At 41.0% G+C, this 18,310-nt stretch overlaps 1 protein-coding gene across 2 annotated transcripts in view; it reads right to left on the bottom strand.

Annotated features, from left to right (window-relative positions):
• Positions 1 to 2,626: 2,626 nt before the first annotated feature.
• Positions 2,627 to 18,310, bottom strand: part of MAP6 (microtubule associated protein 6) — a 105,651-nt gene continuing 89,967 nt past the window's right edge. Inside the window, exons 2-4 of one of the 2 annotated variants that reach the window (XM_069203874.1) lie at positions 9,011 to 9,224; positions 6,156 to 6,352; positions 2,627 to 3,953 (exon numbers count right to left, since the gene is read on the bottom strand). In XM_069203874.1, coding sequence (XP_069059975.1) covers positions 3,926 to 3,953; positions 6,156 to 6,352; positions 9,011 to 9,224 — 439 coding nt within the window. In that variant the 3' untranslated portion in view covers positions 2,627 to 3,925. Of the gene's footprint in view, positions 4,248 to 6,155; positions 6,353 to 9,010; positions 9,225 to 18,310 lie in introns of both variants that reach the window. The other variant, XM_069203873.1, reaches the window with a different exon arrangement.

The raw sequence follows: 18,310 nt of genomic DNA on the forward strand, positions 1-18,310 counted from the left end.
GGTTTCCTCATAAACCAAGACAAATCGATATTGATCCCATCTCGAACGATAGATATTCTTAGGTTTTCAGGTAGATTCTATCAAAACCCAGCTGTTGCTTTCTCTGATGAAGCGAAACTCTATAAAAAAAGAGAGCCTTGTCTCTCCGACTGTATCATTGAAGATGCTGGCAAGCTCGGTGGGTCTCTTGGCCTCTTCCATTCAGTCAATAGTTTTGAGTCCTCTTCATTACAGGGCTCTTCAACGTTTGAAGATTTTGCATCTTTGCAAAGGGCTATCCTATTCAGGAACAGATATTGTTGTCCGACAAAACCAGGGCGGAGATGACCTGTGGTTGGACCACATGGATGCCTGGAACAGCAAAGCTATGTTCGCCTCTGCTCCAGAAGCGATAATAGAGTCAGATGCCAGCCGGTGGGGCTGGGGAGCGAGATGCGGATCAGTGGAGACGGGGGGACATTGGTCCCCAGGGAAGGGCAAACTCCATATCAATTGCCTGGAGCTTCTGGCTGGGGCGTTTGCGATTCGATCGCTGTCCCCGCGTAAAGTGAAGTGTTGTATTCTGTTGCGCATGAACAACGTTTCAGCAGTTCGATATATCAATCGGCTGGATGGTACCAGATCTCGAGTTCTTGTGAAGATAGCCAAGGAATTTTGGCACTTTTGTCTCCAACATCAGATAACAGTGATGGCGGTGCGGAGTACATCCCCGGACGTACCAATCTGGAAGCGAACTGGAACTCTCGTTTCCTAAGAGATGGCAGCGACTGGAAGCTCAATCCTCAGATATTATTCAGCCTGAACTTGCTTTGGGGCCCATGCTCAGTAGATCTGTTTACGTCAAGACTGAACTCCCAGTTACCACGGTTTTTCAGTTGCCGACCAGATCCCCTCGCAGCGGAGTCAGATGCCTTCCTTCAGTCTTGGGAGAGGGGACTGCTCTATGCATTTCCCCCATTTTCCATGATTCAGAGAGTACTCTCTCAGATGAAGAGACAGATGGCCGAAAATAATGTTTGGTGATGCCACTCTGGAAGGCTGAACCGTGGTTTCTGGAGGCAATAACAACATCGTGTGCACGACCAGTTCGCATCCCTTCCGATCCATCTCTGCTCCTGGATCCAGTGGGGGTTCCTCATCTTTTGATGCTAACGGGGTAAGTGCATCTCATGACATGGAGAATTTCAGGCGATGTTGGCAAGTGCCAGTTATCTCGGACAATGCAATGTTTTCCTTGTCCCAATCCTGGGCTCATTCCACACACAAACGATATGAATCTTCTTGGAGAAGATGGCTCGGTTGGTGTGGTGAACAACGTATTGAACCCCTGGGAGCAAGTATTAAAATGACTGTTAATTTTCTATCGAAATTAGTCACCCAGGGTTAGGCTTATCACAATGTCAACTTCAGGTCAGCCATTTCGACAGGGCATCCTCCTTTGTAGGGTAAGCCAGTAGGAAAGCATGCACTAGTATGCAAATTACTTTGAGGTATCAGGATGATTAATCCTTCTCAACCTAGATATTCCTCTTTATGGGACATAGATGTGGCCTTATGTTTTTTGCGAGCTTGGCCTTCTAATGAGGACGTATAGCGTAAGCAATTGTCTGCAAAGCTTACGCTACTTCTTTGTCTGATTTCTTGTCATTGTGTTTCAGATGTCCATGCACTAGATTTAGCAGGTACAGTATTTACTCCTTCAGGAGTTTCTTTCACTGTTTCTAGATGCACAAAAATAGCATCTAGATGTATTTCTTATCCAGCTTTTCCTCATAACCAGAACAATGTGTAGTTAAGTGCTTGAAAGCCTATGAGGACTCTACTCACAAAGTTCATCGGGGCAAGTATTGATTTTGTTACAGAGAACTTACGGTCCGGTGTGTGCAGGTACACTGGCTAGATGAGTTACATGGTTATTAGAGAGCCTGGCATTGACATTTCCAAATTTGGAGCACATTAGGGGTGGCGTTAGCAAGGCGCAACGAGGAGGAGTACTAACGAGGAGGAATACTTGTATTCCTCCTCGATGTATAGAAAGAGCAAAATGCCAGAAATAATTGTTTATGTGCGGGAAGGTGTCACTTCCTGCACATAAACAATCATTTCAAAATGATGCTTTGGCACTTCTGTGTGTGCTGCATGGTGCATCCCTGCGTTGTGAAAATGACAGCGTGCGGCGCTGCCAATTTTGGCTCAGCATCGTGCTCCATCATTTTCTTTTGAATGTGTGCCTATGTACTTAAGTAGCTGGAGCACACCAGCAATCCTAATGTCCTGTGTCAGAAAAAAAGTATACAGAAATATTCAACAGTAACAATAATATTAAATAAAAAAAAATAGGATGTAACAGCTGATGAAATATGGACCAACCATTGTTAATTTTGTTAGACAGATGCACGAGTGGAAATTGCTGCCCGTTCCAGTGCATTAGTGCAACCATCATTAGCAGTGCACCTTCATCAGTTGATGTGTTTAGAATACATGCTTACAATTTGTTATGTTAGCTCATCTTAAGCTGTCGTGTTGCCCTTTTCTGTCCCAAATGCAAAAAAGGACAAATATATCCAAGTAATGAACTTGTAAGTGTAGTGTCTTCTCTCAACAGAATACAATAGAAAGCCATACATTCTTCTTTACTGTTTATTTATATTTGAAAGGATTTCGGGCAAGCAAACCTCACAAGCACGTCACAATCAGTTGGTTATACATTAATATCTTTAGTCATTCTCATACTTAGAAGAATGAAATAGCACCAAGAGTGGTGTGCCCAACACATTACATAGACAATCTGTGAAATGCCACCAAACCTAGGCCACAAAATAACAATTAGACACTTCATATCTGCTGCCAGGATGAAATATGGAGCAGAGAAACGATTGGCTGTAATTTCAATGTTAGGCGGGTTTAGCATAAATAGACAGGTGAGTGCTTGCACATGTAAAAGGTGTAGCATTTTAATAAATAAATAACAGCAATAAATAAATATATTGCATACCATACAAAAATCTTAAATAAGCAGCAAAACATTTAACACAGAGTACATATTTATCACTTGCAACAAGGTGTAGTGTACAGTGCAATACAAAAAATGGTACACACATACCTATACCCCAGAGATGTAATGAATAACAATTGCCTAGGAAACCCTAAAATAGAAAAAGTGTAACCTTTAGTTTATTGTTTGCTGGATAATTGTATAATAGTGGGTATTCCATGCTACTAACTGCTCAGCATTTACATTTTCATACATGTAATTGGTGTGCATTTTATTACTGTATGTACAATACTTACAGTACTTTGCACTTACACAATTTATGGAGTTACAAAAAGGGAATGAATGTTCAAAGTACAAATCTGTGTGAGTAGCTGAATTCAACCACTGTGACATAAAGAATGGCATATTTAATAATTATACCATTACTAGAACAACCACAGTAACTCTGAAGGCATACAGTCTGTCCTCACATCTATCACATCCAAGAAATTAAACAAGCAATTACCAATCAATAAATAAATTTTGGTATAGAAATTAAAATAGAGTGTCACTATATTTGCTTCCCTGTCTGTGAAAATTGTTTTTCCCACCAAACAACACATACGTGAGGAGTCCATTGAATACCTCACCATCATCATTTTACGTTATGTGACTACAAATTTGTGCATGATTATATGGGAAACATATTTGAACTTCCATTACCAAATATCCCTTTTGTTTTATGCCTGCAATTGTTATTAGCTGGCGATTTCTTTCAAGTTTTACCAATTCCTCTAATAAATATGCAGTAGAAGTTGATGGACGACATATATATCCTTATGATGATTAATTTTTTCACGTTAGCAATAATCTTGGATTATTCAAAATCCACTTGAACCTTGTGTTTCACCTGTTTGAATTACTCTACACCTTCTTCTGTTTACCAGTCCTCTAACTCCGAGTCCGGAAGTTGTTGAGCCTATTGAGTAAATAGAACAAATGCCCAATTAAAGAGACTCTTAAATATGGAGATAGGAAAATAAACATTTTGCAGATCCGGGATCTTCCTAAACATTGAAAGTTTATTGTTATTTAATTAATGGTAGATACTGGCATTCTAATTCAATGGATTGGAAGAAAAAAAATCAGCTTCTAAAATATGCATGAGTCTCGGGGCATTGATTAAAGTAGTTGGACTTTATCATCAAGTGGCCGATTTAAGTCCATTTCATTCAATACTAGATCTGTTGGATTCCGAGGTTCATTGTTTGTTCTGGAAAAAAGAGAACAATGAATATATTTACTGCTGAAATACAATTAAATCAAATTTGCGTCCTGATGCAGTATGCAAAGCAGTGTTCCTTTATTACAGACAGGGTGCTGCATCTAGGTTTTGGCAAATAATTTGTTGGGAGGGGGAAGTCAAAATACAAGTGCATGCAATGAACGGATGCTGAAAGGCAGAGTAGATATTGTGATCAGATGCAATTAATGGATTGTGGCATGCTTAGGTAGTAATGACCACTGTTGACATTGCAAAGAGTTTTTTTTCCCCAAAATAATGCATTCCTGGATAAAATATGCAGGGATTCCAAATTTAGTAGAATTATTGGGTATCTTTTAGGACTATAGGCAAGACTAACTGGCATATACTGTGCAGAGACATTCCTGCTACTTCGTTCTATAGTACACAGCTGTACCACAGACAGTCTGCTCTAGGAAACACACCATTAATCTTACATAATCACAGTTTAAAACCAGCCATCATTTCCCAGCTAATAGTTTAAAAGCACATTATACAAAACGCCATGCCTTGTGTGACTCCTTTAGTGAGGTCTGGATCATTTACTTAAGGTTTCCTCATCAAAGTGGAAGGATTAAATAGCATATTTTTATTTCTTCCCCTCAGAGGCAATATTAGTCAGGTAGAAATCCATTACTTTTAAAGTACCCAACATTTGTAAATGATAATCAAGGTAAGAGAGAACACCTGTGTTACCAAAGATCAGACTTGGAATTTATGACCTATGTAGAGAAATCCCTTACTTAAACTACTCAAGTACATCTAATATCTGCCAACCACAGAACACAACGGTTCATTAGTGCAGACACCAATTGCTGTTCATCCTATACTCCATTCTTGCAGAATAAAACCATATTGTAACTTGATATTATTTGTCACCCGGTCCATAATTAGCATGTATCTTGTTTTTACTCCTAATATTGATGAAGGACCTCCTGAATTTATGTTGCATAGATGTACCTCTCCTCTGTTTAAAATAGACTCTGCAGTTGATGATAAAAAGTACAAGTATGCCTCTTACTTTGATCTATTATTGAAATCATTCAATTATTAATACATACTGTGCTGGAACACTCAGTCCATCAACTGGCAAGTATTGTGCCCCCTACAGGAGCTGCAGGTCAATTTTGGAAAGGATCACATTTTGTATACAATCAACATTGATTCTGTGATTTTCACAAAAACCTGAATTACAGTATGCTACATGTTCATCGTGTCAGCAAAAAGGTAGTTTGCTTCACATGCATTTGTTTGCTGAGCTTCTGCTAGTTTGGGAACTCGTAGATGTGCAAACCTCAATTAAATAACTAGAACAATGTCTACCATTTTAATATACGGAGGGATTACAGATCAAAAATCCTTACTAAAAAAATCACAAATCATTTTCTCTTAGAACACCAATTCATTGCCATAAACAAATCCCTCCTCCAGTTTCAAGAAAATGAAAAGCAACAGGGAAAGTTAGAAAACGCTGACCGTTCAGCAACTAAAGAGAAATTATGGAGCAACACAAATCTGAAGAAAGAATACAGAGTGAAAAATCTAATTTAATCCACCCACTGGTGATCTTTTTCCATGCCTTGATTTAATTTAAATTATTCTTTCTGTGTATGGGATCTTAATTCACAAAGAATGGGGCATACTGCCATGAGTCCCTCTCAAGATTCTCTAGGCACTCACTTTCCTCTGTTGTGGGCTGTATGACATGATGCCATCAAATCATTTTACAGTATACCTGTCCTCTAAAATGAGGAATTCTATTTCCCCTTTTGGAAACACATCAATACAATCAGTACAACAGCAGGTTTGAAGCCTCTAATATGTTTTGTGGCCTTTGCTAAAAAACAGAACAAAATCAAAAAAGTGCAGTAAAATTACTCTTTAGCCTCTGCCAATTTATTGTTTATCTCTTTGCTTTTCTCTTTGTCCTCTGGTTTTGCTGCAGTGGCACTCTCCGCACTCTTTTTCTTGGTAGCACGGCCAGATGGAACCAGCTTTTCTTTGGCCTTTTTCAGTGGTTTATGGCTTGTTGTTGTCTTTTTCGGTTTTGGAGTCTGAATGCTAGGCTTCTCTACCTAGACAGACATGCATAACAAACCACAAACACAGAGAACACACAAGAAAGGGTGGAAAACAGGAAGCAGCATCAGAATACAAGGTCGCCATAAGCAAATTATGACAGTAGCCATAAAGAACATGATAAGAAGCCTTACATGGCTTAGTTTAACATTATTGCAAAAGATGATTTAGCACAAGAGATCACCATACCCCCAAAGAGCCTTTTCCCCCAACCCTTCAAACATTCTCTACTCATTACATCATGTCATTTAAATTAGGCCTGAATTCCATCATGTTGTAACGTGCAGTCACTGTTCTATTTAACAGCTATTTTGGAAGCTTTGCATCCAGATAATTACACACCCATCTCCTTGCCCCCTGCTATGATGGGCACATTCCAGAGATAAGCAGTCACAAAGAAGAAGTTATACTTCATGGAGGCTTCGGGTTTTCTTGGCATGTTCTAGGTAGGGTTTCATCTATCAAGGCAAATTCAATATGTGCTGAAAGACATACTATTGGGATCTTTGATGATGCTGATATTGCGTTAATATGACATACTGGAGTTACTAATCAGTGCATAAATTATATTGTATTATGATTTTGTACTCATAAGTTGGATCTTCAGCATCACTAATGGCACTGAACTGTATTTCTAAAATTTTACATCTTTATGTCGCTAGAATAAATATCATACAACACAGGTTTTTCATACACTGTTAAACTCTGCTTTGTTGTGTAACTTTTTGGACCTCTTAACAAGAGATTAGACATTATGAAGTTCCCCAATCACAGACTTGCATTGAGATGCTTCATCTGGTTACCCTAGCAGAGACATATTAACCTTACAATGGAGAAAGATTTTTTCTGTTTCCAAGAATTTTCTGTCAGGTTTTAGATGCTAAAATCTGCCCAGATTGTTATTTTCCAAAGTTCAGACACTCTTATTCCTTTTTGAGAGTTTAGTGTTTTGTGCTGGGTTCAAGTGCAATCAATGGCTATATTTTACCTAATCTCCTTAACTATTGCATCTTCCTTCTGGTCTGTAAATCTCTTGAGTTTATTCCTCTTTGCTCATGATGATATCCAATTAAATATCTTGCACAGCCTTTCAATTACCTACTTGTACTTAATGATCTCAAAGATTACTATCTGATAGGCTCCCATTATAGTTTGATTTCTCTTTCATTAGCATATATTTTGTGTGACATTCCCTTGGGACCTTTCACTACAACTATGCATTGTGTACCTAATTCTTCTTTGTAGGCCCTCATCCAAAATTAGCATCATTGTTAACATTGAAAGTTTTTTTTAAATTGTTTTTTTCTCAATTGATGTTGGTCTTTGAGTGACACATTTCGAGTGACTCAGTGGAGAAATACTAGGGGATTTAAGTCTTTCTAAATTTGTATATTTGTTCTGCATGAACTACAATTGTTCAAACCAGAAATGAATGTTAACAAGTACGCTAAATGCTATTGCCGTGAGCAAGACCCTGTCTGATACTTTATAATGTTGAAACATGCATACATTACATGAGCAGATTGGGTTGCGCTACGGGGCTGATTTATATGTTGGCTTTGAGGATACTCTGTTTGCAATAGTTATGGAGTATCCTTACTGCCAACATAATGGTCTACTCATCCGATTTAGATACAAGATGGCAATAGGTTTGGGCATGGCTGTACTACTCCATCACCACCACTGCTAAACCTCTCTGACAGCCCGATGGAGTAAGTGCATTTTTTTTCCGTCCATCACTGCCAGCACACGCTGCAGGACGTTGTTTTTGAAAAATTTAAACTTCTGTAAAACTGTGATGAGCAACTTCTGTAAAACTGTGATGAGCAACTTCTGTAAAACTGTGATGAGCAGCTGTCATGTTTGATGGAGCTGTCTGTCAAACGTTTACAACATTGACAGGAACTCCTTTGATGGAGGTACCTGCCAATGTTAACAGATGTCTGCGAAGCCGGCAGACATCTCTAACTTTAGTGGATAGCATATCCCTCAGAGTGAGGAAGGATTTTACTCAGTCACCCTGATGAACGTTTAACAGTCCACCAAAGTATAAATGAGGCACCAAAAGGCCATTCATCCATCAGGGCTGGAGTATGCTCCGCCGTCAACATAGTTTCCTTGTCTGCCTCTAAATGACATTTTGCCAGGGAGGGTACTTTGTCCATATTGTGAAGCAGGCGGACAGTTTATGTTCCTTTGCCTATGTTGGGTGAAAATAGTAGGTTAGGTGTTAACTGCGTTATTCATTAGTAAGTAAACATTCGAGGATTTGCAACAACATGACCGCGTGATGCTCTTGATATCATCCATGAAGGAGGTGTGGATATTTCTATACTGGCTTTCTCTTGTTGCAGCACGTTTGCAATTTATGCATTATGATTTGCAAAGCTGGACTGTGTGCTTGCAAAAGCAGCCACTTTGCTCTGTGCAGACTTTGCGAATGAAACAGTTTTCAGTGAACCTGGCCATGGACTTTCCCAGAGGTAAAACACGATAAGTGATTTGCACTGTTAGTTGGTTGGGATTGAAATATGTCTTCTATCATGAAGTTAGAAAAGAAGCAATCCAGAAGTGGATGGTGGTGTAAGCTTCATGTCTCATGCAGTCATGCATCAGTGTTTCCTGAAATGGCTGCTCCGCGCCTAAGCCCTTACCTTGGATGGCTCTTTGTAGGGCTCGCTGTAGAGGCTGCGTATTCTCCTGCGCTCAGTCAGCTTGTTATCCCCCGGAGCAGGCTTGATCAACTCTCCCTTGAAGGTGGCCTTGTAACTGGTTTCAAGTACCACTTTGTCCTCGGGAGGCTTGTACTGAGGCTGGGCCTTGATAGGTTTCGCTGGCTTCACATCCGTCCAAGCCCTGAACTCATTCCTGTAGAGAAAATACGGGGCAGTCAAATGCACTGAAACGATCTCTGCACTGCATGCTGCTAGCACGTGGTCAGAATCCATCCACTCTTTGTTAATATCATTCATGCCACACATACAAACCTCAAGTGGTGCAAGGCGAGTTGTCCTGTAAAAAATGCAATATTTTACACAGATCCAAAAGGGCAGGAGGTGAAACGGAGTTAATTTAAAAATAAAAAGTTCGTTTAAGAAGAAAAGTCATAATATGCCTAATAGCACTGATCCCCCATAAGCTAAAAGTAAATATAGTACATTAACAAATACAGTGTTGCATTAGGTGTCTGGATCAAAATGTGTTGTTGGATTCTTTCACCCCTTACATTTAAAACTAAGCAGTCAAATAGACTGTTAGATGGAGTTTTTTTTTTTAAAGCACTGATGTTTTAATAATATAAATGCATTTTTGCAAGCAGCAAAGCATGTGAACAAAATGTGTTATCTAGATTGCAATAGTAATATATATTTTTTTCTCAACCAGTTGTCTTTCGCCTCCTTTGGAGTATTTTCTTTCTCTTCTTTTGTGTCTTTCTCGCTCTCTCTCTTTCTCTCTCTCTGTCTCTCATCTTTGGGGACCCCACATTTGCATCTTAATCCATTTCAAATTCTATGACCTGCTTCCCAATATTTCTGTCTCAGTCCCAGATCAACCTATCTTGGTCATCCCTTATCCATCAGTGTCAACTGCTGCTTGGTCAGTGTCACGCGTGTCCTTCAGGTCTACACAACTCAGGAGCAGATAGGCAATCCCTGAGTGAGTGTGGCTGTTGTGTCTGGAAACACAGGACCCTCTACAGTTCTAAGAGCCTTCTCTTTGTGCTTTGGCTTTCAAGGAGAAGGGCCACTGAATAGTGAAGGCTTACTATCTAGGCTTACTCTTAAGAGAGAGGTAAAGGTATATAAAATCTGGTTTAGACTGAACATGTAACATTCACAATAAATAGTTTGTTAAAGATGTGTTACCCTTTAGCAAGTGCTCCAAGCAAAACAGGTGCAGTGGGTGTGCTAACATAAAATGACACACACAATGCAATTAACACAGTAAAATAATAACATCAGCATCATTAAATCTGTCAGATCAAGAACACATTCCAGCTCTTTGCCATCAAGGTGACAAAATTTGGCAGGATGGGAGGAAAGAAGAGGAGGGGACACAAGACCACGTTCCTACCTCTAACCCTAGGTCACACTGTCTCTGACATTCAAGCATGACACTCCAGCCTTCTGTTAGAGAGGTAAGTTCAGACTTGTCCTGACATCAACAGATCTCAGAGGTATACTGAATGGTCATATTGTACCTCATTCAGTCATTCTAATTGTGCAGTTACAAACTTCTTGGAGACCTAGACGTTCTGGGCCACCTAATGGTCTTCAAAAATAAATATTTTCTCTGCATTACTGACTCTGAGCCACAGTGATACTTCCTTTCAGAACACTGATAACTTCTTTTTTTATTGCCTGCAGGTCTTGAAAGCATCTAAGTGCGGCGAAGCTAAATTGACAGGAAATGTGCATGCTGGATCCATCCACTCTCATTGTGCTTTTCTTGGCTGCTGCCCTGATTGTCAATTCACTATGAGATTCTGACAACTGTTTCAACACCATTCCCAAATTTGCTTTTTTTCTCCAGTCCAGTTACAGTTTCAGTACAGCTATTTCAGCCACAGTGTCCCTCATGAGTCACATGATGTGGATTTGTTCAAGGAAATGTGAAAAGTAACTCAGCAGAGACAAGTAAGATACTTTGGGCCTGATTCTAACTTTGGAGGACGGTGTTAAACCGTCCCAAAAGTGGCGGATATACCACCTACCGTATTACGAGTTCCATAGGATATAATGGACTCGTAATACGGTAGGTGGTATATCCGCCACTTTTGGGACGGTTTAACACCGTCCTCCAAAGTTAGAATCAGGCCCTTTGTCTCTGACCTGTGCACTAGACTTTCACATGTAACAGGGTTTACATGCATCAACAGTGATAATCTCCAAGGGGAACCCAAGCTCTGCATTGCATTAAAACTGTTCACATTTGTTACCAAATGATAACTGGTAGTGGAATTTTGGAGACTGTACATGGCGGACAGCCGTATGGGCAACGGTCGCACGGGTTTTGAAAGCTGCAATCTGCACCACACAGGAAGGCGGTAAGGGTGGGGTTGAGCACACAAATTCACCCATAGTGCCAACTCGTCTGAGGATGAAGTGGCAAGTCATGGCAGCACGGGGGAGCAAGATGGACCTCTCATGCTCAACCATTCATGGGCAATACACGAGTATTAGCGGCTGAAGAAATGGTGCAGTGCATGAAGTTAGGGGCACACAGACCACAAGTTGCTAGCACTACATAAATTAGTAGAGATGGAGGGTTCAGACATAGGGGCGGCCTACTATCATTAGGGACGAAACAGAATGAAGCATACTGACTTGGAGACTGGTCGGAAGGGAACAAACATGTTAGCTGAGCAGCATTTCACAGCTCCAGGTCTCCGAAGGCTCAGCTTCTCCAACTTCCTGACATACAAACGTGCTCCCTAAACTCTTGATGAGCAGGTTGGGTCTTTCCCTGCTTGGAAGTCTACTTCTAGGATACTTCAGCAACAGTAGCAGCACAGATTGTTAGCAGCAAGGGTATAGGCATTATACCAAAAAGAGGGATAGCTACATGTCCTTTCTCTGTTCTTTATCTTCCTGGTGTGCAGAACTCCTTGGGGGGGGGAAAGTGAAAACTGTAAATGGTAGAAAGGCAGCTGATATCCTGTATTGTGGACAGTTGGCTTTTCCCATATCCAATCAGGTTCAAGGTTAACACCAGTGGCTCACAGTGAAATGAATTATACTTTTGGTTAACTTCAGCTCCAAGACAGACTTTTGGAGGTAACACTGTTACATTCCCTTTTGTGTATTCCAGGTACACTGTTCTTGTTCACAGCACAATGCAAAGGAATAATTGTAGTGCAGTGGGACAGTATTTGGATGATGCTTGTGTCCCATGCCGTTTTACAGGACACAGTCTTTATTCAGTTGTCAATATCTGACCAGGTCACACCTTGACCTACTTGAACTTATTGAGTTCAGTATCTTGAAGCAAAAGGTCCCTCCACTAGATGATGATTCAAAGTCCGATACTGACTGCTGCTTTACAATAAATTCTGATTGAGGGACCTAAAGAACAGTACCAGGGGTCATGCATCCAGATAGGTAGAGTGGATAAAGCTTCCTCTGGTTGCCACCAACCCTACGGTGCACCTTAAACATTAGGAGCTATATACATACAAGCAGGACCGCAACATGGGTACACAGCCTCGTGTTACCCAAGCACACATAAGCACGTTTGAGCATACTCCATGTAAAATCAGGGGGAATGAAGAAGGCTAGCCAAAATATACTTACTCCATGGACTTAGCAGGGACAGCCAGCTGGCAATCTATGCATTATGTTCAAGTAAAAATGCCTGTACCTGACTACTAGAATCAGGTGTCACCAAATTGTATTAATGAGCAGAGGTGACTGCTGCCCACATTCCCAGTCCATTGACTGGGCATGTGGACAGTAGTCGCCTATGCTAAAAGGAGTGCCTCTCTGGGTGTTTCTCAATACCCCTCAATAGCCCCAACAGAGTCTAGCACTCTGTTGGCCACTAACATGACATAACCTCAGTTTGCACTGGTCAAGTGGCTAGTGTCATGGATCTCTTGCCTAAGAAAACATACCAGGTTTGGCAAAACAAAAATGAGCACTGAGTTGTCACACAGACACTGAGCTGAGAGTCTTTAGACCCTAGAGTCTTCCAAATGTACTGACTCCTTTTAAAGCCATAGTACCTCTTTTACAGTACTTCAGTCATGTCCATCTTTTGGATTACTCTATATGGATGATCACCAAGGATGCTTGAGAGATTCTCATCCTTTGGGCCTTTTTATCTGCTTTCCAGTGTATCATCCTTCTTTATGCTCAGTGGAAGCATACAGGAAGACTTTTCCAACTGTGCATTTTCCCTATTTGGTGCTCTGTCAATTTGAGTATGCCTCCCTCTTCAGTAGATGTTAGAACTGGCATCCTTCGCGTGGATTACCCTAACCTTTTGCCCGTTGACTTACTGTTTTTCTGACTAATTTCTGCAGTTTTTTGTGGTTCTGGGCACTTTACCACTGCTGACATGTGCTAAAGTGCAGGTGCTCTGAACTGTAAACAAGGTAACATTGGCTTCTCCACAATTGGCATATTTAATGTACTTGTAAGTCCCTAGTAAAGTGCACTGTACATGCTCAGAGCCTGTAAATGAGATGCTACTAATGGGTCTCCAGCACTGATTGTGCCACCCACTACAGTAGCCTTCCAAACATGTCTCAGGCCTACCACTGCAGAGCCGGCATGTGCAGTTTAAACTGTCACTTCGACCTGGGCCGGACTCGGAACCCAAAGCAGCCTTGGCAATTTTGTCCGACAAGCCCCCAGGTCGGGGGGGAGGACTGGGGTGTTGCAAATGCAAAGCGCTGAAGCTTTTGTTACTGGGGGCCAATATTGCAGCACCTCTGCAAAATTAGCCCCCAGTCACAAAACCAGCCCCCACCACTGCAAAACCGGACCCCACCCTTCCAACCTCCTGGGAAAATGCCAGATGCCAGCTACGGCCAGTCCAGCCCTGGGCAGGCCCAAACTTTCTATTTTATCACATCACCCCTAAGGTAGGCCCTAGTTAGCCCCAAGAGCAGAGTACAGTGTAATTAAAAAGTTGGACAAGTACTCTCAAGCTTAACATGTCCATGTAGTGAAAAACTATTAATTTTTTTTTTCACTATTGCAAGTCCTAAATCTCCCATAGGATAACATTGGGATTACCTTGAACCCTCTTTTAAGTGTAATTTCCATTTGGGAAAAGATAGAAATATGGAGTTTGGTGGACTCACATTTTAAAATCACAACTTATAGTGAAATCAAAATTTAAATTATAAGTCTGAAAATGCCACTTTTAGAGAGTTGGTATTTTCTTAACTTAACCATTCTCTGCCTGTCTCTGAATACACGTCTGGGGTAAATGACAGCTGGGCTTTGTGCATTCCTTCTTGACAGTCACATACAAAAGGGCTTGGGTGTGACATTTGCATTCTGATGGCTGATCACCTGGCTGATGGGTCTTTCTGGGCTAGATGGGAGGGAGGAGCTGACACCTTTACCTGAATAGGGCAATCATTAATCAAAGGGCTGCATATCCCGCCCCCCCCCCCCCCCCCCCAAATACAGTAACTGGAGCCAGGGAAGGAAGGGAAGGGACCTTGTGATCTTCAGAGGCCCGTTGGAAGTCTTCCTCACTTCAAGGCACGTTTGGGTATAAGTTCTGGGCCACAACCCCCCGAAATGATGCTGGTGCATGTTGCAATAATTTGGCAATGGGACTTGTGCTCTGATTTCTTCTACCACGATGTTGATGAAAAATCTGAGCTAAAATGTCACCACTATAGATTTTTTTTAATTTGGAAAACATGCAGATAACACAGAGGGGTATGTTGTTAATCATCACATTAAAAAAGAGTAAAAAGAAACCATTCTATATACATTCCAAATAGACAATTTAATAAGACCTTTCAAAGATTAACTTTTTTGGCAGAACTTTGCTGCTTGGTCTAATCTGTCATCATGTTTATGTGTCCACTCTCCTGGCAAAGACATAGCTCCAGACACATAAATGGGGTTATAATTGTGGATGGGGGTGGTAAGGTCACAGGAGACATCCCCTATATCATCCAACTCCCCCAGCCATTGGTCAAACAGATGTAGGTGTGAGCTACAAACAGAGGAAGCTCTGGAAGTGTTTTTTTTTAAATCGGAAGAATCAGGGTATACATCTGTTTCACCAGTGCAAGGAGGGGACCAACACTGAAGCATGTCACAATCATGGCAGGCAAAAACATAGTTCCTGCATCTACTTGGTGAACTGGCAAGTTTCAATGTGCAAACGGATCTTTTATTCACGCAATCTTGAGAGACACATATCTAATTTATCAGAATACACCTTCAAAAAATCCAGATTGTTATTAACTATTCCATCCAAAACCTAAAACAGGGACATTATAACAAACACATTTAGAGAGGGCAATGTTCCCCTTTCTTGTTTTATTTTACTGCAGGTAATATCATGACATGAGGAAAGCACAAACATTCTCATAGAACCATCTAGGTTTAGATGTTCATAGCACTGGTGGCTTTTTGGTCACTCTTTGGTCAATTTTTGCAAGTCAAAACAGCCAGAATTTGCCAGGAGAAAACAACATTGTATTTGTTGTGACAGGCAGATTTCGGTGCCATAGTCACCAAAAGCTGCATTTTATGCCTCAAAATATTGTAATATGTGCTATGTGTTGTAATCAATAAATTCTGAACCCTGTGGAGTCTGATTTTATAGGGTGTGCTAAAAAGCACATACTACTTGGACTAACGGAGAGGTAAGGCCTTAGTCTCCTCAAAGTCGGTTTTCCGTATGTCCATTGTCTGTATGTCAGAGACCCCCTTCATAAGATATTAAGACCACCAGAAATTAATATTTCATCTTTTAAGACACCTGCAATTTTCATACTTTAGCGGTATAAATATTAGACGTTTTCAGCAACGATTTAGTATTTATATTTTCTGCTTGTAGAATTATGCACAATAAGGGTTAATTCTCATTGAAAATGGTAATCTACGATTTTCATAACAGTAACTACTTTTTTGGGATTTGCCAGAATCCAAGGTGGTACACAGCAAAGTCACAAAAATGGAAGATTTCTGTGTGTAACCTTAAACTGTGGATTTTGTCCCAGCAGGCAGGCTCTGGATAGGGGTATTAAGTATGGATATTGGTTATTAAGTACTATAACTTTCAGTTGTTTTCTCCATTTAGAGAATAATATATATGTGGATAATTTCTTCTCTCTATAACCCTTAAATATTTTGAGTTTCAATATATTTCAACAACCACTTTTGCTCACTTAACTATTTAAAACACAACCTGGGCATGACAAATCACTGTAAATGTAGGTGAATATCCACAGTTGCACCCCTGTGATTGTTCACCATTTTCCCTATTGTCCTCCTCTGTGAACAACCTTGCACCCACCTCTTGCCCCCAATTTATGACAGCACAACTTCTTGTCTGCTTGAAAAGTTTCGATGGTCCCAAGATCTTTCTGCAGATCCTCATCGTACAAAATGAGCAGCTTCAAAGAATGCAAATGTGCAGCAGCTTTTTTGAATCAGATCCCAGGTCCTTTCCCTGTCGTAGCATTAATGACACATTTTTCCTCCACCTGAGTGATGATTGTTTCAGCCTTTTCAATGACTGCTTCAAAACGCACCCCCTTCAGCAGTGCATCTCTTAAAACAACACATCTCCCTCCATGAAGGACCCATTTTAAGACATTTAGGGAGATGAATCAAAGTCATATGTTTGATTTTCACAATCGAAGAAAATGTAGTTGCACTCAAACAAATCAGTATGTCAAGTACATTAAACTGGAGACCCACCAGTGCACTTGCCTTTATTAATCTATTGTCTTTTATTATGGCCAAATCTCTATGATCTTCGAGGATTCTGGATACATCATTAAAAAGGAAATTATGTTTGTATTTCAATACATCGTGTTTTTTTTGTTTTTTTTGTTTTTTTTCAAGATATTTGTTATTATTTTTATGGTAGTGCGACAACGTACACTCAACAATAATATACTGTTCAGAAAAAAAAATACGTTGTACTGAATCCCTCCTCCCCCCCCATTCGGGACAAGATTCATTTGCAAAGGATCATAGGTCAGCAAATCTCGTAATCAAGTCATACTTCGCAAACGTGCAACGCTCTAAGTTATGGGTGTAGAGGACTGTTTGGTTTCAGATTCTGAGGTCGTATTCTCTTCTTCTGATAAGGGGGCGTCTATAGTTCTCAGATTCTCTAGGATCATGTTCCATTGTGTAACATTTTCTCTGGGTCTTTGTCCTTGTATAGTTTCTTTCAACAGCACCGCTCCCTCGGCCTCTGCCCATTTTTCCAATGTATTTTGCCATCTAGTCACTTGTGGGTCCACTGCGTTCTTCCGATGTGAGGTTATCCCTCTTCTAGCTACAATCAAAGCAAGGTCAATGAACTTATTGGCTATTTTGTGAGCTGAGGGACGAGTAAAATCTCCCAATACTGCCACGATTGATGAGAGGGGTGACGTTCTCCCAGTGCAAAAGGAAATCTTCCTAAAGATCACTGCCCAGTAGTCTCCCAGCAGAGGACAGTTCCACAACATTTGTAATAGACCTACGGCAGGTTCAGTACATCGTGGGCAGCAGGAATGAATTGCACCATAAATTTTAGTTAACATTTGAGGAGTTAGGTAGGCTCTATGATATATATATACAAATGTATTAATTTAAATCTTGTGTTTCTCGACACTGTGTAGATGTGGGAGGTTATCCTGGTCCACTGTGCATCATCTATAGTAGTTTCCAACTCTGTCTGCCACTTGGTTTTAAGTTTGCTTAGAGGTAAACATGTGCTGTTCAGTAGAGATTTATATATACCTGAGATCACTCCTTTCCGTTCCCCAATTGAGCAGATAAGGTTACAACCCTCGTAAGTAGATGGTTCAAGTAAACCCACTCCCCAGCTCTTATTAATAGCTCTAGTTATGGTGTTATGGGTAAGGAACAGTACTGATGGAAGAGCAAACTGTTCTTGTAATTCTGCGTAGGTGCGTAAACTCCCATTATTAAACAGATCACCCAGTTTTGTAATATTATGGCCCTCATTCTGACCTTGGCGGGCGGCGGAGGCCGCCCGCCAAAGTCCCGCCGTCAGATTACCGTTCCGCGGTCGAAAGACCGCCGCGGTAATTCTGACTTTCCCGCTGGGCTGGCGGGCGGTCGCCTTCAGACCGCCCGCCAGCCCAGCGGGAAAGAGGCTTCCACGATGAAGCCGGCTCGGAATCGAGCCGGCGGAGTGGAAGCTGTGCGACGGGTGCAGTTGCACCCGTCGCGTATTTCACTGTCTGCGCAGCAGACAGTGAAATACATGTAGGGGCCCTCTTACGGGGG

This window comes from Pleurodeles waltl, chromosome 8, assembly GCF_031143425.1.
Source record: "Pleurodeles waltl isolate 20211129_DDA chromosome 8, aPleWal1.hap1.20221129, whole genome shotgun sequence".
Taxonomy (NCBI): Eukaryota; Metazoa; Chordata; class Amphibia; order Caudata; family Salamandridae; genus Pleurodeles; species Pleurodeles waltl.